The 27,136-nt window shown below is 36.9% G+C and overlaps 1 protein-coding gene across 1 annotated transcript in view; it reads right to left on the bottom strand.

The window, feature by feature from the left end:
• The window catches only part of CCDC73 (coiled-coil domain containing 73), a 121,508-nt gene that overhangs the window by 16,895 nt on the left and 77,477 nt on the right, over window positions 1-27,136 (bottom strand). Inside the window, exons 9-13 of the mRNA XM_025928706.2 lie at window positions 22,561-22,689; window positions 21,999-22,058; window positions 20,744-20,848; window positions 6,331-6,441; window positions 2,037-2,171 (exon numbers count right to left, since the gene is read on the bottom strand). Of these exons, the coding sequence (XP_025784491.1) occupies window positions 2,037-2,171; window positions 6,331-6,441; window positions 20,744-20,848; window positions 21,999-22,058; window positions 22,561-22,689 (540 nt within the window). The remainder of the gene's footprint in view (window positions 1-2,036; window positions 2,172-6,330; window positions 6,442-20,743; window positions 20,849-21,998; window positions 22,059-22,560; window positions 22,690-27,136) is intronic.

Raw genomic sequence — 27,136 nt, 5'->3', positions numbered from 1 at the left:
GTGTCACAACTCTGTGTGTGAGAATCCTGCTACAATTGTACTAGTGACTAAGACTTAGTACAGCAAAAGAATACACAGCAAAAAAACATCACAAGGAAATATCAACGTGAAGTCTGGAGCAAACCAACAAATTCTATCTAATATTTAGTAAAGAAATAAAACCAATTCTATACAATACTCTTTCAGGAGGAGAGAACACATTCTAACTCATGAAGCCAGTATTACTCTAATACAAAAACCAGACCAAAAGAATACAAAGAAAAAATAAGCAAAACATACAAATCAGTATTCCTAATCAATGCAAAATCCTTAATATACCATTAGCAAATCACATCCAGCCATATATAAAAAGATAATACATTTTTTAGGAATGCATATGAGGGAGGGAGACACAGAATCTGAAGCAGGCTCTAGGCTTTGAGCTGTCAGCACAGACCCTGATGAGGGGCTTGAACTTACGAACAGTGAGATCATGACCTGAGCCGAAGTGGAATGCTTAACTGACTGAGCCAACCAGGTGACCCAGGAATGCAAGGTTATTTTAAATTTGGAAATCAATTAATATAATTAATTGGTTAATATTAACATATTGACAGAATAAAGAAAAAATATGATTATCTCAACAGATACAGAAAAAGCATTTCTCAAAATTTAATACTGATTCATTATAAAAACTCAGCAAACTAGGAAGAAAAGGAAACTTCCTCAATCAGATAAAGAACACGTACAAAAAACCTATAGCTAACATATGAAATGGTGAAAGACTAAAAATTCTCCATCTGAGATAAAGCAAGTCCACTGTCATGACTTTTTTTTTTTTAATGTTACTTATTTTGAGAGAGAGAAGAAGAGAGAGAGAGAGAGAGAGAGCAAATGCACGAGTTGGGGAGGGGCAGAGAGAGAGGGAGAGAGAGAATCCCAAGTGGGCTCCAAGCTGTCAGCACAGAGTCCAACACAGGGCTCAATCCCACAAACCTGAGCCAAAATCAAGAGCTGGACGCTTAATGTGCTGAGTCACCAAGGCACCCCCACTGTCACCACTTTTATTCTACATTGTACTAGAAGGTCTTAACTACTGCAATAAATTGAGAAAAAAATAAAATTCATACAAAGCAGAAGGAAGGAAAAAAATATCTTTAAATTCACAGATGACATAATGTACACAGAAAACCCAAAAGTTAGGTGAAAAAAACTACCATTACAATAAATTTAAAAGGTAATAGGATACAAGGTCAATGCACAAAAATCAAATTTTACTTCTATATACTAGCAAGAAACAATTAGAAAATTAATTTTTAAAATACTGTTTATAATAGGATCCTAGAACATGAATTATTCAGGGATAAATTTCACCAAACATTTTAAAGATCTACACAATGAAAATGACAAAGCATTCCTGCGGGGTATTAAAGAATGTCTAAATAAATATAAACATATGCCATGTTCATGAATTGGAGGACTCAATAGTTAAGATGTCAATTTTTCACAAATTAATCTATAGATTCAACACAATACAAAGTCCCACAGACTTGTTTTTTAGAAATTGACAAACTGATTCTAAAAATTATATGGAAAGCAAAGAACTCAGAAGAGCCAAAACAATTTTGAAAAAAAAAATTGAAGGATTTGCACTACCACATTTTAAAACTTCTTACAAAGCTATACTAACAAAGGCAGGGTTGCATATTGACTTAATGATGAACATAATCAATGGAACATAATAAAGCATTCAGAAATAGATCCATACATATATTAGACCAATTAACTTTCAAAGAACATACCAATGTAAAATGAGAGAAAAAAATGTCTTTTCAAAAAATGTGCATGTTGGAACTGGAAATCCATGTCGAAAAAAATGACCCTCAATCCTTATGTCATACTGTACACAAAAATTAACTGAAAATGTATTATAGACCACATGCTTTTATACTCCTATTTTAAAATTTGAGACACTTAAAATATAAAGCAAGAAGAAAACCATCAGTGATGGTCCTAATTTCTTTCAGTTTTGTAACCACAAAACACTTGAATTTTACCTGAAAGTTCTCGTTTTCCTCAAACTTCTTCTGATGACATAATTCATTGTAATGTTCTTGTAACTTAATATGAGTTTCTTTAAGTGATGATAACTCATTTTTAATCTCATTAATTTCTCCAGTAAGTTCTTCAACCTAATATAAAATTTAACCAAAAATAGTTGTATAAGTGTGTTTTATATGAGAATATTTTATTAACACAAGTTTTTGGAAAAAGTAAAAAATAAAAAAGATGACAAAATTAATATCAAGAGCTACCATTTATTGAATTGTGCTGAGTACTTAATAAACATAATTTATACTTATAAAAATCCCCATTTACAGGTGAGAAATGTAAAGCTCATAGATGTTTAAGTAATTTGCCTAGATCAAGTGGATATAGTCAGGATCCAAACCCAAAGCTATTTCTAGGGTTTGTATTCTTAACTACTATATTAAACTACCTCTTGTTACAAATGAAAAAGTATTATTCTTAATCATAAAAGCTCTATAAAAGTTATGCCTTTATTGCTTTTTCCAAGTTTTATTTTATTGTTGCAAATTAGACATACAGATTTTAACTCTACTGAATGAAGAGTACTGAGCATTAGTACAACAATAACTGACACTTCAGCCTAATATTTACATCTATAAACTGGGCTTTCACTAGCTATTTAAAATGTCATAATCTTTTTCTTGGGGGAATACTCTTTCACGGGAACCTCAAATATAAGACAAAGTAAGTGCCACTGAGTCCCTACAGAAGCTAACAGACATGAACTCACCTATTACTTTCCCTTCGTCTCATCTGTTTTTAACCTTTTAAAAATCTATCTGTGCAAGGTACTTCTCTTCCAAAGCTCAACTCTCCATGAGTTCTTTATCCCATCCTTTCCAATCTCCCTCAGAGCCTACCTCCAGCACTAATCTCCTCTCTGCTGCTTATTTACAATCCTTCCCAATATGCCAGCATGTTCTCCTCAGCCCACAAATATGCTCTTCTCACATTCCTAATTTATTTTTATCCTTGACCCATTTACTGTCTCTCTCACTTCTTAAAATAAAAATCCACACTTGCTAGTTTCAAATTCTAACCTCCCATACTCCTTAACAACCTGACTTCTATCCTCATTGGTCTACAGATCCCTCCTCCCAGCCCCCGCTGGCAGATATCACCTGTAAATTAGCAAAAGGATTTTTCCCAAGTTTCATACCATTTAACAGCTCTGTAGCAGGACTACATTGCCTACTTGTTCTTGGAACAGCCTCTTTGGTTTTCATGGTACTATTCTTCCTCTCTCCTCCAACGTTGCTCACTGTCCTTACCAGGCTCCCCGTCCCGCCCTGCCCCAACACACACCCACCCTACTCTTTCTTCCATAGGATTCGTCACAAGTCCTCCACTCCTTCCATAGATGATTAGAACCATACCTTCAAATTTCATCTTCATGCTAATAAATCTTAAATCTGTATCTCATCTCCCAACCCCTCTCCTTAGATTCAAGTTTTCTAAATGCATGGTATGCATTTCAGGCTAGATGTCCTGCAGGCAGTATAAATTCAGCAGCTTCCAAATTAAACTCATTTTCATCTACAAATCTTCTTCTCCTTCCACCTTCCTTATGTCACTTAATGACATTATCATTCTACTAGTTATACTAATCATAGAGTCATGTTTGACTCCTTTCCCCTTCTAATACTTTATGTGAAATGTCACTTAACTCTGCCAATTCCACTTTTAAATGCTTTTCGCATCTACTCCTCTTCTCTGTTCTCACTACTGTTGTCCTCACTGACACCATCATAGGCTCAAGGTTAGATTATTTACAGTGTTCCTCTTACTGGTCTCTTTCCATAAAGCCATCTTCCATTCTGTTGCAAGAGTTATTTTCCTAAAAGATCTGTCGCTTTTCTGCTTTAATATTCTCAATGGCTTCCCTTTACTTATAAAATTCAACTTCCTTAGTAAGGAGCCTTTTGAAAGATGATCTCAACCTATTTTCCAATGTCACATTTCACATATCCTATGCTTTATTCAAATCAGATTACTCATCACCCTTGAAGATGCAGTTTCACACCTCCATGATTTTTCCCATTCTTTACTAAGTGGAATGCCAGCAGGATGGAAAGAGAAGTGTAGGAAATGGACACATGTTGTGTGGTGAAACCCTATTTATCTTTCCAGACCAAACTCTAGTGTCATCTTTTCTCTAAAACTTTCTCCAACCTAGCTAAGTGATATGATTTATTTTGTACTTTCACAGTAATTTGTTAATACTACTTAAACTACTCCATGTTACTGTGGTTAATTTCATAGTTATCTGTCCCTTTTAGAGTGTGAGCTCTTTATTAATCTAAATTTATTTTAGGCATTTCTGAAAATCCAGTGCCTGGAATGGTACCTAACACAGTAGATGATCAACAAATGTTGTGAATTGAATTCCTTTTATAACCAACCCCTTCCACTAAGTATTTTCTGAACAACCTCATTTATTGTCTTTTGTCTATGTATATCCATTAACTATGTAACTAGTCAAATGCAAACAGATGCATACAACATGTTCTTTATAAATTTCAATGAATTTTAACTGTACTATCTAATAATAGTCACAAAGTTTTATTTGTACGATATTTCTTTTACTGTTGTTGTTTTGGAGAGGGGTGGAAATAGCAGTTTATATGATTCCATCTTATTTTTGCCAGTATCTTTTTAAGTTTTTAAAAACCCATCTTGATACAATTCTCTAGCAACACCTGCACTGTCCTTCACTCAAGAATGGTGAAAAACTTACAAAGAGATAGAAATACAATTAAAGAGTAGATCTGACCTCCCACTCAAGAAAACTCTTATGTAGAACCATAGCAGCTTTTTCTTATTTAACTATGTTTTGTTTAGTACTAAAGCATATGGAAGTGAAATGATTGTAGAAACTAAAGTATCTTAAGACAAAACCAATTTTATACAAATTTACAGATGGAGGCCTCACCTTATTGAAACTGCTTATTTTTTGGAATCAATTGATTTTTCCCTATGAGAAGGGCATGGTTATAGTTTCAGGGAAAAGGAATGTCTTATTTTCTTAGGGCAACTAATCTTTTTGTGGGGGGAGGGGAATGGTTGACATAGTTAAGTATATTCTCTTTTCACTTTACAGTTTTCCTTATCCCAACAGTACCATTTCCAAGGTTTCTAAACATCAGGAATAATAAGGAAGTGTTAAGATGACATGTGAATTCACTTAAGCTAAAATGAACGTTACTATGCTTCTTGCTTAACAGTAAACTTTACTTGTACAGAGAGTAAGCATTTTTTAGTATTCTGATACAACTAACTACAAATACTTTTTGAGATTTGGATAAACCTTATTAAATTCATCAGTGAAGACTTGATCTCTCCAAAATACAAATTAAGAGAACATGTTAGCTGCAAATGAATTGAAAAATCAAGAGTTACTTATATAACAATTTATATCAAAATCTATAAAATGTTTCTCAACCTGGTACTCAGATATATATATTAGTATAAAATATATTACATTATTATAGTATTAGAAAAGTATAGTGTAATTAGTATAATAGTCCAAAACATAATCTTTCTTTCCCAAAATATAGTTTCCATAAACTCATCATGACTTTCTATTGTGTGAATTCTTTTGAAAGAATTGAATGGAAATGAAAACACACATTAAAATAGAATCATCAGTTTTGGGGCCCACCAATATTTGAAGTGAACCTTTATATTTTACAATTTTAATTTATACCATTTCATACTTTTATTATCTACTTTACTAAAATGAAAATTTAGTGTAAACTAAATGGATGTGGTTTAAGGAAATATCTATGTTTATAACATATCAATTCTTTATGATAAAATGTTAATACTATAGAACTCAAATACTGTACACGTTCTAAACATGGTTTTAATACGTCTCAACAAAACTGCTACTAATAATAGTACCTATATAATTATTTTAATAATTTACTAAAATACTATGCAATTACTTTATGAAAAGGTAATTAATTTTTCTCTGTCACATATGGGAAGTCATTCAAATTATATATATCAATATTTATATAAATATAAATATACACACATGTATATGTGTGGTTTTTCAGGCATGAAAGCATTACAGGAAATTTTATTAAATTTAGCTTTTCAACAGCATTCACTTCTTGGAAATACAAGTGCAAGAAGAACATGTGTCTGATTTTATTCCTATATGATTTTTGCAATATTTTCTTAGCATTTAATAGTTATTTTAAATGTCTACAACTATTTAAAATATTTTAATATTTTACTATTTAATAAACCTACATGCTTTTTCCAAGTTCCCAGTGCTTTCTCATGCTCATTTTGAAGATTAAGGAACTTTTCTTCATTTTCTTTTACCTTCTCCCTTTGCAGCTCATTATCTCTTTCAAGGGTCTGCAATAAAATTAATTATCCAAAAAATAATCAATACCACATTAATGAATTTTGATGTGTTTTATGTTGCTTGGACCTTTGCTTCTAACATGCTGAAAGTGCCATACAGATCAGTGATAATGTGCTATCTCAACAATAATTTTCATAAATTAACAGAAAGGTGCTTATAGTTTAGTTAACAGGAAATAGGGGGAGGTTATGAAAAAGAAATGGCTATAAAAGGGTATAAAAACATTGCCATTATTCAGTTTCACTGCATAAGTTTTAATGCACTGAAAAAGTAATATAAAGTACAGCACTGAAAAATATGAAATGTAGCATAATCCAGCCCAACTCTACTACAAAATTTTAACTACCACAGAACATTTTTTCCATATCTATTTATTTTAGAAATTAACTAGCTAAAAACCCTTAAATACAATTTTAATTTTTAATTTCAAATTAACACATTTTTAGTACAGCTTCAATATTTACCATATGAACTCTTACTTCATAAATTAACATTAATATAATCACTACACCCCCTCCAAAAAAACCTTTAAGACTAAAAAATACTGTTTTCTAAGACAAGGATTTGAAACGTATTAAATTATTGTCACCAATATTATTAGGTTTCTTCAATGTCTGCTGATAATCCAAGTAAACTTCTGTTAAAAAAAAAAATAGTTAAGAACTCTACCTACATGTCTAATACATCTGGAATTTTTAAGTTTATTTATCATTAGGAAAGCTATGTATGTTCAAAGTAAACATTTCAAGCCACACAAAGGATATAGAAAGAAAAGGTAAAGTATTCCTCTATCAGCTCTCCAATTCTCCTCCCCAGAGGTAACCACTCTAGCAGTTTTTTGCGTTGCCTTCCAGAAGTTGTCTCTAAGCATACTAGTACATAAAATATGTCTTTTCAAATACAGATGAGACCATACCATACATATTGTGTTCTTCTGCAATCTGTTTTTTCTTAAAAAATGAATATTTCTTGCTTACTTTCCATGCCATAAAGTACAGATCTATCTCATTTTAAAGGCTTCACAGTATTCTATTTAAATTGTATCCACCTGTTCTCAGTTGCATCTAGAGTATCAATACACAATGACATTATTATGCAAAATTATGGAAATAGCTAATAAAAAGCATTTTACAGTTTAAACATCAAAATTCTCCTTTAGCACATAAAGAGCATAACTGCACTTTAATAACTTTCAATGAATACCTATTTTGACTGCCTCTACCTCAGGATAATGTAAATATATATATTTTTAAAGGTTTATTTTTTATTTTTGAGACAGAGAGAAAGAGAGTGTGTGCCTATATGCAGGGGAGGGGCAGAGAGGAGGGTACAGAGGATCTGAAATGGGCTCTGTGCTGACAGCGGAAAGCCCGATACAGGGTTCTAAGTCACAAACGGTGAGATCATGACCTGAGCCAAAGTCAGACATTTAACCGACTGAGCCACCCAGGAGCCCCGATAATGTAAATATTTTTATAGAAGTCATGTGTTCCTCTTAATTTACATGGAACATAATAATAGAACAGTTTCTGAATATTTACAATGCCTATATTTAATAGATGCTTACTATTTTAACATTCTGACAAATACAGTATCTATATTGATAACTTTCAACCAGCTTTTTAATACTTCATTCTTAATATGAACATGTAGTTAAGGATCACTGGGCACTTGAAGAAAGTGATATTTTAGAAGATATACAAATCAAAGTTTAGAAGAGATGTGAGAGGAGATACCACAGTATCTATCCTAATAATAATAAATGACCAAGAGCATTATGTTCTTAAAACAGTGTATTACATATGTCAATCATTTCTTGTCCCGACCCATACCCTCATCTAAAAGAAACTACCAATATCAGATATTTTCTCAGTTTCCACTCTTTGGAGACTTTCCATTCTTCCATTACAATTTGGACCTATTGCTCTTTCAGTCCACTACACTGATCAGGTGATCACTGAGGATTCCCTTCTCTCTTCTGGGATGGGTCTCCAGTTTCCTAGATCCTATTGTTTCCTCTTTCCTGGTTTATTCTCTTGTCTTGGTAAAGAAACTTTCCATTACTTCTTGATAAGGGAGATACAGGATGCTTCTTTTGTTGAGGACTTAAATGTCTGAAAATATCTTTATTCTACCAATACATAGTGATTTGTTTGGCTGAATGCAGTACAATTCTGCTTTAGAAATCAATTTCTCTCCAACCACTGAAGACATGGTTCTATTATCTTCTATCTTTCAGCACCTCCAGTGAGAAGTCTAAAGTCATTATGTTGCCATTCCTAGTCTTAATCCTTTGTATATGACCTACTTCTTTTTTTCCACAAAGAGTTTTAGAATCTTCTAAGTGTGTATTCAATTTCATAATGATAGGTATTGGTGTTGAGCAAAACAAACTCAAATTCTTCAGTTCTAGGTTACATTCTAGTAATTACTTCTTTGGTCATCCCTTCTTCATTTTCTCTGTTCTCTCTCAAACTCACTAAATCTCATGGACTGAACCCCTAATATTCTTTCCCTCCTGTTTTCCATCTTCTTGTCTTTTGGTTCTACTTTCTAGAAGATTATCTCAATATTATCCTCCAAACTTTGCACTATACTTTTTATGTCTCCTAAAATATTTATTTTAAGGGTTCTCTTTTATTCTATCAGTGTTTCTTTATAGACTCCTAATTCTTGTTTTGTGGATTAATAAATATATTTCTCTTTACTGAGTATATTTTCTTAGTTTCTCCAAGTTTTTTTGTTTTGTTTTGTTTTGTTTTTTTCCATCTCCCTGTTTGTTTTGCCTGATTTGCATGGTGGAGACTTTCTTCACTATGCCTAGTGATCCTTATCTGCATGTTTGTATTAAGAATGAAGTACTGAGAGGATTAGCAGAACGGAGTCGCCGGAGCCAAGCACAGACGAGAGGCCCACGGAAGAGGGTAGGAAGGGCGGCGAGGCGGTGCTTGCTCCACGGACCGGCGGGAGGGAGCCGGGGCGGAGGGGCGGCTCGCCGGCCAAGCAGAGCCCCCGAGTCTGGCTGGCAAAAAGCGGAGGGGCCTGACGGACTGTGTTCCGACAGCAAGCGCGACTTAGCGTCTGGGAGGTCATAAGTTAACAGCTCTGCTCGGAAAGCGGGAAGGCTGGAGGACAAAGGGAAGGAGAGCTGCTGAGCCCCCGGACGACAGAGCTCAGTTTGGTGGGGAACAAAGGCGCTCGCCAGCGCCATCTCCCCCGCCCATCCCCCAGCCAAAATCCCAAAGAGAACCAGTTCCTGCCAGGGAACTTGCTCGCTCCGCGCAAACACCCAACTCTGCGCTTCTGCGGAGCCAAACCTCCGGCAGCGGATCTGACTCCCTCCTGCTGCCACAGGGCCCCTCCTGAAGTGGATCACCTAAGGAGAAGCAAGCTAAGCCTGCCCCTCCTGCCCCTGTGCACCTTGCCTACCCACCCCAGCTAAGATGCCAGATCCCCAGCATCACAAGCCTGGCAGTGTGCAAGTAGCCCAGACGGGCCACCCCACCCCACAGTGAATCCCGCCCCTAGGAGAGGGGAAGAGAAGGCACACACCAGTCTGACTGTGGACACAGCGGTGGGCTGGGGGCAGACATCAGGTCTGACTGCGGCTCCGCCCACCAACTCCAGTTATACACCACAGCACAGGGGAAGTGCCCTGCAGGTCCTCACCACGCCAGGGACTATCCAAAATGACCAAGCGGAAGAATTCCCCTCAGAAGAATCTCCAGGAAATAACCACAGCTAATGAGCTGATCAAAAAGGATTTAAATAATATAACAGAAAGTGAATTTAGAATAATAGTCATAAAATTAATCGCTGGGCTTGAAAACAGTATAGCTGACAGCAGAGAATCTCTTGCTACAGAGATCAAGGGACTAAGGAACAGTCATGAGGAGCTGAAAAACGCTTTAAATGAAATGCATAACAAAATGGAAACCACCACGGCTCGGATGGAAGAGGCAGAGGAGAGAATAGGTGAACTAGAAGATAAAGTTATGGAAAAAGAGGAAGCTGAGAAAAAGAGAGATAAAAAAATCCAGGAGTATGAGGGGAAAATTAGAGAACTAAGTGATACACTAAAAAGAAATAATATACGCATAATTGGTATCCCAGAGGAGGAAGAGAGAGGGAAAGGTGCTGAAGGGGTACTTGAAGAAATAATAGCTGAGAACTTCCCTGAAGTGGGGAAGGAAAAAGGCATTGAAATCCAAGAGGCACAGAGAACTCCCTTCAGACGTAACTTGAACCGATCTTCTGCACGACATATCATAGTGAAACTGGCAAAATACAAGGATAAAGAGAAAATTCTAAAAGCAGCAAGGGGTAAACGTGCCCTCACATATAAAGGGAGACCTATAAGACTCGTGACTGATCTCTCTTTTGAAACTTGGCAGGCCAGAAAGAATTGGCACGAGATTTTCAGTGTGCTAGACAGAAAAAACATGCAGCCGAGAATCCTTTATCCAGCAAGTCTGTCATTTAGAATAGAAGGAGAGATAAAGGTCTTCCCAAACAAACAAAAACTGAAGGAATTTGTCACCACTAAACCAGCCCTACAAGAGATCCTAAGGGGGACCCTGTGAGACAAAGTACCAGAGACATCACTACAAGCATAAAACATACAGACATCACAATGACTCTAAACCCATATCTTTCTATAATAACACTGAATGTAAATGGATTAAATGCACCAACCAAAAGACATAGGGTATCAGAATGGATAAAAAAACAAGACCCATCTATTTGCTGTCTACAAGAGACTCATTTTAGACCTGAGGACACCTTTAGATTGAGAGTGAGGGGATGGAGAACTATTTATCATGCTACTGGAAGCCAAAAGAAAGCTGGAGTAGCCATACTTATATCAGACAAACTAGACTTTAAATTAAAAGCTCTAACAAGAGATGAAGAAGGACATTATATAATAGTGACAGGTTCTATCCATCAGGAAGAGCTAACAATTATAAATGTCTACGCGCCTAATACCGGAGCACCCAAATATATAAAACAATTACTCATAAACATAAGCAACCTTATTGATAAGAATGTGGTCATTGCAGGGGACTTTAACACCCCACTTACAGAAATGGATAGATCATCTAGACACACGGTCAATAAAGAAACAAGGGCCCTGAATGAGACATTGGATCAGATGGACTTGACAGATATATTTAGAACTCTGCATCCCAAAGCAACAGAATATACTTTCTTCTCGAGTGCACATGGAACATTCTCCAAGATAGATCATATACTGGGTCACAAAACAGCCCTTCATAAGTTTACAAGAATTGAAATCATACCATGCATACTTTCAGACCACAATGCTATGAAGCTTGAAATCAACCACAGAAAAAAGTCTGGAAAACCTCCAAAAGCATGGAGGTTAAAGAACACCCTACTAACGAATGAGTGGGTCAACCAGGCAATTAGAGAAGAAATTAAAAAATATATGGAAACAAACGAAAATGAAAATACAACAATCCAAACGCTTTGGGACGCAGCGAAGGCAGTCCTGAGAGGAAAATACATTGCAATCCAGGCCTATCTCAAGAAACAAGAAAAATCCCAAATACAAAATCTAACAGCACACCTAAAGGAACTAGAAGCAGAACAGCAAAGGCAGCCTAAACCCAGCAGAAGAAGAGAAATAATAAAGATCAGAGCAGAAATAAACAATATAGAATCTAAAAAAACTGTAGAGCAGATCAACGAAACCAAGAGTTGGTTTTTTGAAAAAATAAACAAAATTGACAAACCTCTAGCCAGGCTTCTCAAAAAGAAAAGGGAGATGACCCAAATAGATAAAATCATGAATGAAAATGGAATTATTACAACCAATCCCTCAGAGATACAAACAATTATCAGGGAATACTATGAAAAATTATATGCCAACAAATTGGACAACCTGGAAGAAATGGACAAATTCCTGAACACCCACACTCTTCCAAAACTCAATCAGGAGGAAATAGAAAGCTTGAACAGACCCATAACCAGCGAAGAAATTGAATCGGTTATCAAAAATCTCCCAACAAATAAGAGTCCAGGACCAGATGGCTTCCCAGGGGAGTTCTACCAGACGTTTAAAGCAGAGATAATACCTATCCTTCTCAAGCTATTCCAAGAAATAGAAAGGGAAGGAAAACTTCCAGACTCATTCTACGAAGCCAGTATTACTTTGATTCCTAAACCAGACAGAGACCCAGTAAAAAAAGAGAACTACAGGCCAATATCCCTGATGAATATGGATGCAAAAATTCTCAATAAGATACTAGCAAATCGAATACAACGGCATATAAAAAGAATCATTCACCATGATCAAGTGGGATTCATTCCTGGGATGCAGGGCTGGTTCAACATTCGCAAATCAATCCACGTGATACATCACATTAACAAAAAAAAAGAGAAAAACCATATGATCCTGTCAATCGATGCAGAAAAGGCCTTTGACAAAATCCAGCACCCTTTCTTAATAAAAACCCTTGAGAAAGTCGGGATAGAAGGAACATATTTAAAGATCATAAAAGCCATTTATGAAAAGCCCACAGCTAACATCATCCTCAACGGGGAAAAACTGAGAGCTTTTTCCCTGAGATCAGGAACACGACAGGGATGCCCACTCTCACCGCTGTTGTTTAACATAGTGCTGGAAGTGCTAGCATCAGCAATCAGACAACAAAAGGAAATCAAAGGCATCAAAATTGGCAAAGATGAAGTCAAGCTTTCGCTTTTTGCAGATGACATGATATTATACATGGAAAATCCGATAGACTCCACCAAAAGTCTGCTAGAACTGATACATGAATTCAGCAAAGTTGCAGGATACAAAATCAATGTACAGAAATCAGTTGCATTCTTATACACTAACAATGAAGCAACAGAAAGACAAATAAAGAAACTGATCCCATTCACAATTGCACCAAGAAGCATAAAATACCTAGGAATAAATCTAACCAAAGATGTAAAAGATCTGTATGCTGAAAACTATAGAAAGCTTATGAAGGTAATTGAAGAAGATTTAAAGAAATGGAAAGACATTCCCTGCTCATGGATTGGAAGAATAAATATTGTCAAAATGTCAATACTACCCAAAGCTATCTACACATTCAATGCAATCCCAATCAAAATTGCACCAGCATTCTTCTCGAAACTAGAACAAGCAATCCTAAAATTCATATGGAACCACAAAAGGCCCCGAATAGCCAAAGTAATTTTGAAGAAGAAGACCAAAGCAGGAGGCATCACAATCCCAGACTTTAGCCTCTACTACAAAGCTGTCATCATCAAGATAGCATGGTATTGGCACAAAAACAGACACATAGACCAATGGAATAGAATAGAAACCCCAGAACTAGACCCACAAACGTATGGCCAACTCATCTTTGACAAAGCAGGAAAGAACATCCAATGGAAAAAAGACAGTCTCTTTAACAAATGGTGCTGGGAGAACTGGACAGCAACATGCAGAAGGTTGAAACTAGACCACTTTCTCACACCATTCACAAAAATAAACTCAAAATGGATAAAGGACCTGAATGTGAGACAGGAAACCATCAAAACCTTAGAGGAGAAAGCAGGAAAAGACCTCTCTGACCTCAGCCGTAGCAATCTCTTACTCGACACATCCCCAAAGGCAAGGGAATTAAAAGCAAAAGTGAATTACTGGGACCTTATGAAGATCAAAAGCTTCTGCACAGCAAAGGAAACAACCAACAAAACTAAAAGGCAACCAACGGAATGGGAAAAGATATTTGCCAATGACATATCGGACAAAGGGCTAGTATCCAAAATCTATAAAGAGCTCACCAAACTCCACACCCGAAAAGCAAATAACCCAGTGAAGAAATGGGCAGAAAACATGAATAGACACTTCTCTAAAGAAGACATCCGGATGGCCAACAGGCACATGAAAAGATGTTCAGCGTCGCTCCTTATCAGGGAAATACAAATCAAAACCACACTCAGGTATCACCTCACGCCAGTCAGAGTGGCCAAAATGAACAAATCAGGAGACTATAGATGCTGGCGAGGATGTGGAGAAACGGGAACCCTCTTGCACTGTTGGTGGGAATGCAAATTGGTGCAGCCGCTCTGGAAAGCAGTGTGGAGGTTCCTCAGAAAATTAAAAATAGACCTACCCTATGACCCAGCAATAGCACTGCTAGGAATTTATCCAAGGGACACAGGAGTACTGATGCATAGGGGCACTTGTACCCCAATGTTCATAGCAGCACTCTCAACAATAGCCAAATTATGGAAAGAGCCTAAATGTCCATCAACTGATGAATGGATAAAGAAATTGTGGTTTATATACACAATGGAGTACTACGTGGCAATGAGAAAAAATGAAATATGGCCTTTTGTAGCAACGTGGATGGAACTGGAGATTGTGATGCTAAGTGAAATAAGCCATACAGAGAAAGACAGATACCATATGGTTTCACTCTTATGTGGATCCTGAGAAACTTAACAGGAATCCATGGGGGAGGGGAAGGAAAAAAAAAAAAAAAGAGGTTAGAGTGGGAGAGAGCCAAAGCATAAGAGACTGTTGAGAACTGAGAACAAACTAAGGGTTGATGGGAGGTGGGAGGGAGGAGAGGGTGGGTGATGGGTATTGAGGAGGGCACCTTTTGGGATGAGCACTGGGTGTTGTATGGAAACCAATTTGACAATAAATTTCATATATAAAAAAAAAAAAAAGAATGAAGTACTAAAAAGCTGGTTGAAAGTTTTGTCAAATGATGGGCTTCACTGTAGGTTGATCTGGCCGAGCTAGTTCACTGGGAGAGCTTAACTGCAGTAGCTACAGTCTTTTCTCTTGAGCAAGTTAGTTTCCCAAGAAAGGAATCTTCCATTCTCCTGCCTGGAAGTGATAAGGCTAGCTGTCCTCTAAATGGGGAAACAGAGCAGGGAGGGCTCAGATAACAGTATTTAGACTTCCCACTCTGTTCTCAATATAACAGTCTCAGTAGCATATTGGTACAGCATTTGGCACTTTTAAATATTCCCACCATGGGCAGATTCAAAACTACCATTAGTTTAACAAGCAGCTCACAAATGACAACAGCTCTGACAACCAGCAATCCCTACTATAAGCGGTCACCAGCAAACCACTGGATTTCCCAACCTGTTGTTCCTCAAACTCTCCAGTGTAAATCTCCAATCTTCTGTCAAGCAGGAGACAGGCAGTGCCTTTTTGGGCAAGGTAGGAAAGAGAATTTGGAGGTATGATAGCTTCTAGCTTCTTATATAAAAGCCTTTGGCTCGGGTGCACACCAGTTTCTAGAGGCACATGATGCTTGCAATTCCTTAGCATTTATGCACCTTTGCCTTGGGTTTCTACTTTCTTTCATTTGCTAGGTAAATTACAAATTTTCCATCTGGTTCCAACTTTCTTTTTAAATTTTTTTTTTTTAACGTTTATTTTTGAGACAGAGAGAGACAGAGCATGAACAGGGGAGGGTCAGAGAGAGGGAGACACAGAATCTGAAACAGGCTCCAGGCTCTGAGCTGTCAGCACAGAGCCTGACGCGGGGCTCAAACTCATGGACCGCGAGATCATGACCTGAGCCAAAGTTGGCCACTTAACCGACTGAGCCACCCAGGCGCCCCTGGTTCCAACTTTCAAACCTTAATTTTTATTGTTTCCTTATATACTTGTCCTTGTGGATTTACTGTCATTTTATTTCAGTTTTAGAAGGAAATAGAAGTGAATGTGTGGGTTCAATTCAACATGTTTAACCAGAAGCCTGGATCTGGCAATATCTGAACTTACAAAGATTCTGAATTTATTCATTGTTAATCATTCATTAATTTAATAAAATTTAATGAGCTCCTACTCTGTGCCAGATACTCTTTTAGCTCTTATGCTAAATGCATGAAAATGTTACTGTTCTTATGGAATTTACTTTCAGAAAATTATTTGTTATTATTTGCACCTGGATTAACAAATCTGAAAAACATTTTGAAAAACTCGATATTGTGGAAAGTCAAAATAAACCATCTGTTAATATTTTACTATACCAAAAACTAAGTAACTTATTCTGGTTAATACTACGACTATAGGAGCAAACAAAGTAAACTATTCTTGTTAACACTAGGCCTATAGCAGTATAACTAGACTCATATCTAGACTAAACTATGATTAAATTATAGTAGGAAATATTGTCTATCATGGGAATTCAGGTCTCTATGCTCCAAACTACTATTAAAAAATGAGACAGATGACAGCATGATTGCAGAGCACTGAAAAACAGTAGGCCATTATGAAGAGTAATGATCCCTTTTAATACAGGTGGAATTAGAATGCTCCTTGAGAAAACAGTTGAGATATCTATGCAGCATAATCTGCAGCAACAGTTCAACATTAATATTTTGTTATACTATATATCAGTGGTTCTCCAACACCAGTCTGCAAACAAGTACTGATCCATGACAAAATGTCACTAGTTCATGGCAAAAAAAAAAAAAAAAAGGCTTTATAAATCATCAAATGTCTTCTCCTGTAAAAGATTATCTTTATTCTGAGATCATATCCTTAATATGTGGTGTAAAAATATTCTTTTTTTTTTTTCAACATTTATTTATTTTTGGGACAGAGAAAGACAGAGCATGAACGGGGGAGGGGCAGAGAGAGAGGGAGACACAGAATCGGAAACAGGCTCCAGGCTCTGAGCCATCAGCCCAGAGCCTGACGCGGGGCTCGAACTCACGGACCGTGAGATCGTGACCTGGCTGAAGTTGGACGCTTAACCGACTGCGCCACCCAGGCACCCCAAAATATTCTTTTTTATAAAATGAAAGTGATGGTAGATGGTGTTTATTTTTAATATTGTTACTTATAAAAATAAAAAGCTGACAATTCTATCCTGTTCTTGCCAATACTTTGCATGAAATTTCCGTATGACATCTAGTTTCTCTACATACTATCAAGGCTCAAATAATAATGGTACTAGTTACAGAGAGAGGCACCTGGATTATCTAAGATATTAGCACTTAGAGTTAAAAGATCTTGGAACTATAGTTAAGGTCAGGATTATTTCAGTGTATATATATAAATATATATTAGTATATATTCACATGTTTCTTATACACACACACACACACACACACACACACACACACACACACACAGATACACTTCACACCCAACAAAATTAAGCAACACAAAAACATTGCATTTAGAACTCATGAACAGCAATTTAAAAGTTGTAGTTTTCAAATAACTGATCTAACAAAAGTGGCAGCTCTCAGTGATCTAGGAAGAATACATTAACAATGTAACGTAGAGATAGTGCTGGAGTAGAACAAGGACAAAATTTTAAATTGAGGATTGCCACTAATTAAGAAGCCTTGAACTATATTGCTTACACTTTCCGGACCTCTAGTTCATCATGAAATGAAATGACTGGATTGGCTGATTACTAACTGTTTCAACTCCTCTAAATGGACTAGAAAACAGTCCTGGTAACTGCTACTCATAAAGAATTTGGGTAAATTCTATCCCATGTTTCTTGTGATAAGGTTTAAAATATTAGAGAAAGTCCCAGCTATCTATCTGTAGATAAGTAAAGGAGGTGGGGGATACTTGCTTATAGCTGGACTTTCAGAGATTTTTCACTAGTCTTACTGGAAGAGGTGAAGAGGTCAAGAGGAAGGAGGAGTTTGACTCTGGCATACCTCTTCCCTCTCTCTCTTCCAGGTCTAAATTGTTTTTGTTTTAAGTTAATTTATTTTGAGGAGGGAGAGGTGCAGAGAGAGAGAGAGAATCCCAACCAGGCTCCGTGCTGTCAGCCCAGAGTCCTGCAAGGGGGCTCAATCTCATGACTGTGAGATCATGACCTGAGCCAAAATTAAGAGTTGGATGCTTAACCGACTGAGCCACCCAGGCGTCCCTCCAGGTCTAAGTTTTATAATATTAGGGGCAGGCAAGAGAAATAAAAAAGCCAAAACTCTCTTTACATAATTAGTCATAGAACATCAATGATGAGGAGACAACTCTGGCATTGTTCAGGTTACGTCTGGCTCCAGTCAATGATGATGAATTCAACATACTTTGTGGGGCCCAGTGCAAAATTTAAAAAGCACGGAAAAGGTGCTATTGAAGATACGAAAATACAAAACTTTTTCCTTCCTTCATGGTCACTCCCCCTTTCTCTCTCTCCCTATGAGCTTATCATGTCATCGTGCTTTTTACTTTCTATTTAATGTCATGGGCCCCTGGGCAAAGGGATACTCATAGGGCAAATTCAGATCCTCACAGATGCCTGAGGGCCTCACCGTACAACTCAACACTAGTAGATCCACCAACTACTGGGTTCTACCTCCTGCAAGCTGCTTGACCCATGTATGTCCTGGCTGGGGGTGAGGAAGTCAATCTTCCTGTCTCATGGGACCTCTGCCCCAACTCATGGCAGATGGGTAACCCCCAACAGATTGCAAATGCCAGGCAGGGATACATCTCAGTACCTGGATTGAGGACTCACCCCCTGCCAAGTCACCTACCTAATGTGCCAAGGTATTGCCAACCTGAGACAGATGATGCTGCAGACATATGCAATGGACCCAGACCCTCCCTGCTATATTTAGCCCTCCACCAAACATAAAGAGCAACAGTAGAACACAAACCTCTCCCCAGGAACGTGACCACAACAGTGGTGGAGCAGAAGCAGAGAGGATGAGGCCAGGCAGGGCCTAGCATACCAAAGTATGGCAGAACCAGCAGCCAAAAACTCATCCTGAGAGGCAGTAGGAGACACAGCAAAGCCTGAGCTAAGGCTCCAAGACTCCAGTGCAGGCTCCATTTTCCCATCAGACTTAATTTACAAAACATAAATTTAAAGATGAAAATTTCAAGACAGTGAACACAGAACATTAAACCTGAAGCAAAAAGCCCTTCTGAGTATGGATCCCTATGCAACTGCACTGGTTATATACCCAGGAAGTTGGCCTTGGCCTCTGCTGATGGTGGTCTTTCCATGGGAAGTGATTGTAGTTTTCTCTCTTTTTTTTTTTTAAGCTTATTTTTGAGAGAGAGAGAGAGAGAGAGAGAGAGAGAGGATCCCAAGTAGGTTCTGCACAGGGCTGGAACCCACAAACCATGAGATCATGACCTGAGCCCAAATCGAGTCAGATGCCCAACTGACTGAGCCACCCAGGTACCCTATGATTGTAGTTTTCTTGAAAAATGTTCAGCTTTACCTTCATTTCCAAGATTTCCTTCAGAGGAACACAAATATCTTCCACTGGCCACCCCAGTGGAACATGTCCCCACCTCCTTCTCTTGACTTAGACATTCAATCACTTGGCCAGGGGGACACAGAGCAATTTCTGCCCTTCCACTAACCTCCATGTTCCTTCATGTGGAACCAAGAAACCACCAAATGTCTCTCTTCTGCACCCTTACTGGGCCATACAGTATTGGAACAAGCATAATACACTTCAAGCCCCATTGGTAAAGATCACTTCAAAAATTTTCCTCCTTGAAATTTCTGGAACATAACTGTGCACTAGTCTATATGCTCTTGGTATAATTCCAAACTTCAAAAAACATATGCCAGTTCTTCCACATGAACTTATCACATTTTATTCTACTGCCAACACCAGAGTGAACCTTCAAGTTTTTACAGCATCTCAAGCATCCATCCACAAAACAAGATGGCACTTTCCCTTTTTTGTACCCCAATCTTTACATGATTTTCACATAGACTCCTTCACCTAGCTTATTAGGGGAAATGTATGACCCCTCCCAACTAGGGATGTAATAGAAAAGCCTCTCTTATGGAACTGTTACTCCCAAAACATCAGTGACCATAATTTCTTCCTCTCTCCATTTTTTTTTTTTAAATATGGAAATAAGATGATGGTGTGATTGCTGTGACAACAGGGCCAGTTCTACCTAAACCCATGAAGAGGGGTCTGCCTCAATTTCTGGGAGTTCACTGACTGTTCTCTTAGAATATGGTGACACTTATCACCTTCTATTTTCAGTTTTGGTCTTTGCCACAATTCTAAGACAAAGAAAAAAAATCTCATCCAATCTGTTACAAAATTAAGTCAGATACTTGATAAAACATAACACTTAACTAGTGACTTAAATTTAAATTAAAAAAATATATATATACACACATATATTCATTACTTTAGACATTGATACCAAGTTGGTGAAGAAGGCCATATCTTACCCCTAAAATTCAAAATGATCCCACATAAAGTTGGGCAGATAAATGCAACTAAACAGGTAAAGCTCATTAGATATAAATACACTATATCTATATCTATATATCTATATACAACCTCATTATTTTCTTTCAACACCTTCAACTCTGCTTCCAGTTCAGTATTAACTTCAGTTTGATGCTGAAGTAACTGCTGCATATGTTGGAAAGAAGTGATGATATCCTTTAAAAGAGTATAAATATATTAGTTGAAAAAATTTTGTAGGTATGTTTCTAAATTCATTCTTAAAGTACTTTTTCTAATTTCTTAACTTATTATCTTTATAGTTTAATTTAAATATCATAACAAGATACTGAAATAAACTAATAGCATATTTTACTAACTTAATATCTAAAATAACTTGTATAATTTCTTACAAAGTACTATTTCCAAGAGTTCTTCAAATAATTAACAAAGTTTTTTGAAATGGACCGTGGATTATGAGACACTACTGAAAAATGTGAAGAATTCAAAACTAAAATTATTGTTGGCTTGTCTTAAAAAAGGTAAACATATCCCTACTAAAATGTCATACTGCTAACGGGCTAAAATGTCATGATATGCATTCATAATGAAATGGAAGAAAAGCAGAAAAGAAAAAAAAGAAACAGAACTTTTCTTTCATGGACCTTTTTTTAAATAGAAAAATTATAAATATCAAATAGATTTAAATGAGAGTATAACATCCTGTAAATGTATGCTCTAAGCATACACACATTTCAGTAATTACCTGCTAGGGTACCAATGGATAGTACCTGCTAGGGTACTATCAAGGAAAAAACTGATTTATTTTTATCCTTTTTATTAATTAAATATTGTAATATTTTCCCAACTTTATTAAGATATAATTGACACATAACATTGTGTCAACTTAAGTTGTATAACATGATGATTTGATACACGTATATAGTGCTAAATAATTACCATAAGATTAATTAACATCTCTACCACTTCACATAATTCCTATTTGTGTGTGTGTGGTGAGAACATTTAAGATCTACTCTCTTAACAACTTTCAAGTATGTAATACAGTACTGTTAACTAAAATCATCATGCTGTACATTAAACCCCAAGAACTTGCTCATACTATAATTGGAAGTTTGTCCCCTATGACAAACATCTTCCCATTTCTCTGATTTGTTTTTTAATGGGAGCATATGTGAGACCTGATTATAAAGGTTCACATGTATCCATTCAAATGACCCCGAGTGCTTACTATGTGCTAGCAACTGACCTACACATGATTCCATTTGTTACTGAACTTGTTTATTTCTCACGTTATATCAGTTTTAAAAATATTTACTGGCTTCCAAAATATCTTATGATTGCTTGCCTGTTTTTCTTCTTGAATATGCATAATCTCTTCATTAATCTTCTTATTTAATTCCAATTCCTTTAAAAAATTGAGTAATTTTAAAGTTATGACATAAAATTCAGAAAATTCTACATTTAATTCAGTGCTCAACAAGTTTAGGAGTGCCATGACCCCTTACCACCCCAGAGTACCAACCTTTGTTTGCTGGGGAAGTAGTGGTTCTAGTGAAATAAAGACTGTATTAGACACCCAATACAGGCTGGTGTACAAATTTATAAATATTAATGTTAAAAAAAACTACAAAATTTCTTATCTCCAAAAGCTTTTCTGGAGACACCATTGTACCATAAGATTACCTGACACTACATTAAAGTGGAAATAAAATGGTTATAGACAAATTTTATTGTCTTAAATTCTTGCTGATAATGGCAAAAATTACCCAGAGTGAAAAATAATTCATAATACCTTTTTTTACTCGATATATTAACTTTACAAAGGAATGCTTTTATATTATAATCCTGAAATTCTCATAAATTTTACAAAAACAATTATATAAACATGAATTCATTTAATTAAATACCATGTTGAATCTTTCTTGAAGTTCTTGAAATTTTTGTTCTTTAATTGTTAAATGGATGTTTTCTTCTCCTATCTCTTGTTGACATGTGACCTTGGACTTTATCAAGTCTGAGGTAACTTTTTTAAGTTCCTTAACATGAGAAATATAAACAGAAAATTCAGTATAAACATTTCATCACAGCAAGGTACTTTTCTGACAGTTTTAAAGACCATTTTAAACCTATCATTTACGACAATATTACTGGTCCATCAAGGTCTATTTCCCCTAGTTCTGTTGCAAGATAATTAGCCAAGGTGGGGATGCTATTTGTGGCTATGACCATAGACACAATGATACAAGGATAGAATGCAGGATTTTTTCCTCTTAAAAAGAGCACACAAACCAAATGAACTAACCAACCGGAAGTAGGGTGTTTTCATTTATTACTTATTTAACAAAAATCTTCTGAGATAAAAAAAAGTAAATAAAAGATTATCAGTTTCCAAGTTTGTTAGCATCTAATAAAAGTTTCTGTAAGAAATAATCACAATATAATGTGATGACTGCTAAAGTATAGGAATGCACAGAAACATAAAGAAAGAAGGAGTTTGGTTGAGGGCATCAAGAAGGCACTATTAGGAAAAGCAGTTTCTGAATGGAGTCTTCAAAGATAAATTTGCAAAGAAGGCAAAAAAGGAATACACATTCCAGACAAAAAGATTCTACACGTACAAACATGCAGAAACATAACAGAGCATGGTATTTTTCAGGGAACCAGAATAGGATGTAGTTGGAGCTTATATGTTATGGGTAAGGGGGAGAGGTAGAGTATTTGTGATTGTGGCTAGAAATATGACAAGATTCAAATTTTGAAAGGGATTTGTGGGCCAAGATAAAAAGTTTTAATTTTATCCTCTAGTCAATGAGGTAATAATTGAAGGATTTGGGGGTACCTGGGTGGCTCAGTCAGTTAAGTGTCTGACTCTTGATTTGGGCTCAGGTTATGATCTCAGGGTCATGAGATCTAGCCCCATGTTGGGCTCCATGCTGGGCATGGAGCCTGCTTAAGATTCTCTCTCTCCCTCTCCCTTTGCCCCTCCTCCCTCTCAAAAAAAAAAAAAATTGAAGGATTCTGAGTAGGAGAAAGACATTAGATTTGTAACTCAAAAAAATAACTCTAGCATCACTGCAGATTATTAGAATCGCAGGGAATATAAAAGAAGTCTTCATTTGTGAAGTTACATATCCATTGAGATCAACAGATATCTTCCAAACACATTATAATTCTGAAATACCAACTTCTGAATTGGTGTATAATTTATTATACTGCTGTTCTGTGTATACTCACTATATTAAACACTCAAGAATGTGATTTTCACATTCTTAACTACACAGTATCTGAACTCCCTTTGAATTCTGGAGGAATTCTACAAGAGTCCACTGCCCACTAGAGAAGCCAGACATGGCAGATACTAGCTTTATGAGCATGAGGCCAGACTCTGCTAATCAGATACACCTGTCCTGGATATTGGATCAGAAACTAATACCACAAAGAACAAGAACTGTTGCAAATCCATCTGTTGACAGTTTGCAGGGGCAACGCTAGTAACATCAAGTTTCCATGGGCAACAATGACACCACAGTAGCGTAGCAGCATCATTACAGTCAATAGTGACAACATACAATACTCAGGACTGAAGTTGATTTTATGGCATGCTCTTCAAAACTGCATAGGTTCCCTTTCTGACCATTTTCTAAGTCTGAGATGACCAACATCTAAATTCCTTTGCTGGGGCAACTGGGTGGCCCAGTCGCTTGAGCAGCTGACTTTGGCTCAGGTCATGAGCTTGCACTTCGTGGGTTTGAGCTCCACATCAGGATCTGTGCTGACAACTCAGAGCCTGGAGCCTGCTTTGGATTCTGTGTCTCCCTCTCTCTCTGCCCCTTCTCCACTCACTTGCACGCGCATGCTCTCTCTCTCTCCTCTCTCTCTCAAAAATAACCATTTAAAAAAGTTTTAAATTCTTTTGCTGACAAAATCAACTTACAGTTAAGAATCCTAATACACTTCAACTTTTAAAAGATGGTATGTAATGAAAAAATGCTCACCATCACTCATCATCAGGGAAATACAAATCAAAACCATAATGAGATATCACCTCACACCTATCAGAATGGCTAAACTCAGGCAACAACAGATGTTGGCTAGGATGCAGAGAAAGAGGAACCTTTTGCACTGCTGGTGGGAATGCAAACTGGTGCAGCCACTCTGGAAAACCGTATGGAGGTTACTCAAAAAAATAAAAATAGGACTGCCCTATGACCCAGCAATTGCACTACTAGGTATTTATCCAAAGGACACAAAAACGCTGATTCAAAGGGGTACGTGCACCCCAATGTTTACAGCAGCACTATTGACAATAGCCAAAGTATGGAAAATCCCAAATGTCCATTGACTGATGAATGGATAAAGAAGATATGATACATACACACACACACACACACACACACACACACACACACACACACACACACAATGGAATGTTACTAGATTATCAAAAAAATGAAATCTTGCCATTTGCAACAACATGGATGCAACTAGAGTGTATTATACTAAGCAAAGTAAGAGAAAGACAACTATATGATTTCACTCATATGTGGAATTTAAGAAACAAAACAAATGAACATAGGGGAAGGGAAGCAAAAATAAGATAAAAACAGAGAGGGAGACAAACCATAAGAGACTCTTAAATACAGAGAACAAACTAAGGGTTGCTGGAGGGGTACTGGATGGGGTGATGGGCTAAATAGGCGATGGGCATTAAGGAGGACACTTGTTGGAATGAGCAGTCAGTGTTGTATGTAAGTGATGAACCACTAAATTCTATGCCTGAAATCATTACTACACTATATGTTAAGTAACTTTGATTTAAATTAAAAAAAAGAATTTGTTAAAAAAATTAAAAAACAAAAGACTGTAAGAACTGAATAAATAATAACAACTCTTCTGAAGGGAAAAAAAAGTTCATTAGGGTGGTAAGACTACAGGAAATTTTTATTTTCTTCATTGTACTGATTAGTATTTTTTTCAAAATAAACACATTTCTCACATATCAGAGTACAGTATATACATATATGTAGTATAATATAGTATATAATAGAATACAAAGCCATGGAAACAGGTGCAATCACTTAGAGTTATTAGTTAGAAGACAGAAGATGGCAAATGACTGAGTCCTAAAGAACTCCAACGCTCATGGATTAGAGAAGAAGCTAATATTAGAAGGAAGTACAGTCAACTGAGGTAGGTGGAAAATCAAGAGTGTAATATCAAGGAAGCTGAAAAAGGAACAGCAGAAAATAGTGCTGCCAAAACTTCCAGAGTTCTTCATGTTATAGCTTCAGCTGCCCAGAGAAAACTTCACCCAATCATAACTCAATACCTAGTTCAAAATCCAGAAGAAAGTATTAACTGGTCTTAGTTCACATGTCCCTTTTAGATATGTGCACTGCCTAAAATGACTGCTAAAGTAAAACATGGGTCAAGAGGGGCGCCTGGGTGGCTCAGTCAGTTGGACGACCGACTTTGGCTCAGGTCATGATCTCGCAGTCCGTGAGTTAGAGCCCCGCGTCGGGCTCTGTGCTGACAGCTCAGAGCCTGGAGCCTGTTTCGGATTCTGTGTTTCCCTCTCTCTGACCCTCCCCCGTTCATGCTCTGTCTCTGTCTCAAAAATAAATAAATGTTTATAAATAAGTAAAAAAATTTTTTTTAAAAACATGGGTCAAGAGACAGGACTTAATGCTTAGAAAAGCAGGCAAATTAATGGCTGGTACAAAGAGAAAAATCAGCATATACTGAATAATGAAAGAAGTCTGAACAAAGAAGGCAGGCCTTGAAGAATGAGTAATATACTGGATTTTCTCCATTTGTCTCTCCTGACTCACTCTCCACCCTTTCTCCATACTGCTCTGTCCCCTGTGTGCTGATATCTGTGGATGTAGCAGTTTTTCTTGCTTCTGGCTGGGTTCAATCTCTGGAAGGCACCAGTAAATCAGTATCCTGGGAAGACAGACAGATAGAGGTATTTCCCCAGTTTTCTCCCTATATGGCCACGAAATGACAACAGCTCTGTACCTTTGCCAAAGGTCACAGCTTCTGAATTCAGCTTTCTTCTACAGCTGTGCCTATAGCTCTCTCCAGGTTCCCAGTAGCTGCTTCCTTCCCTTTCCCCTGGGGTTTATGTGGTATAATCATTCCCCCACTGCTTCTATCGCTGTGGTGATTCATTATCCCTGTTGGTTCCCCTGAACCCTGCCCATAACTTTGTAAACAGCTTCTTCATCAAACTTTTCTCTTTTACCTATTCCAATGTGCCATCTGTTTCCTGACTCAATCCTGTTTAATACAAGTAAACTGAGAGAAGGCATTTTGAGTGTGGACAGGAGAAATGGAGGGGAGCAAAGGCAAAAAAAGAAAGGCATAGTGAAGAATTATAATAATTGCAACAAAGATTTTGCATTAAATAGAACAGAAGATGCTTAATAAATAGTAGGAAACAATGCTGAAGATGTAGAATGTGGCCAGACTTTGGAAGTT

Source organism: Puma concolor, chromosome D1 (genome assembly GCF_028749965.1).
Source record: "Puma concolor isolate L17-30 chromosome D1, mPumCon1.1.hap2, whole genome shotgun sequence".
NCBI lineage: Eukaryota > Metazoa > Chordata > Mammalia > Carnivora > Felidae > Puma > Puma concolor.
This window is presented reverse-complemented; position numbering and strand designations above follow the sequence as displayed.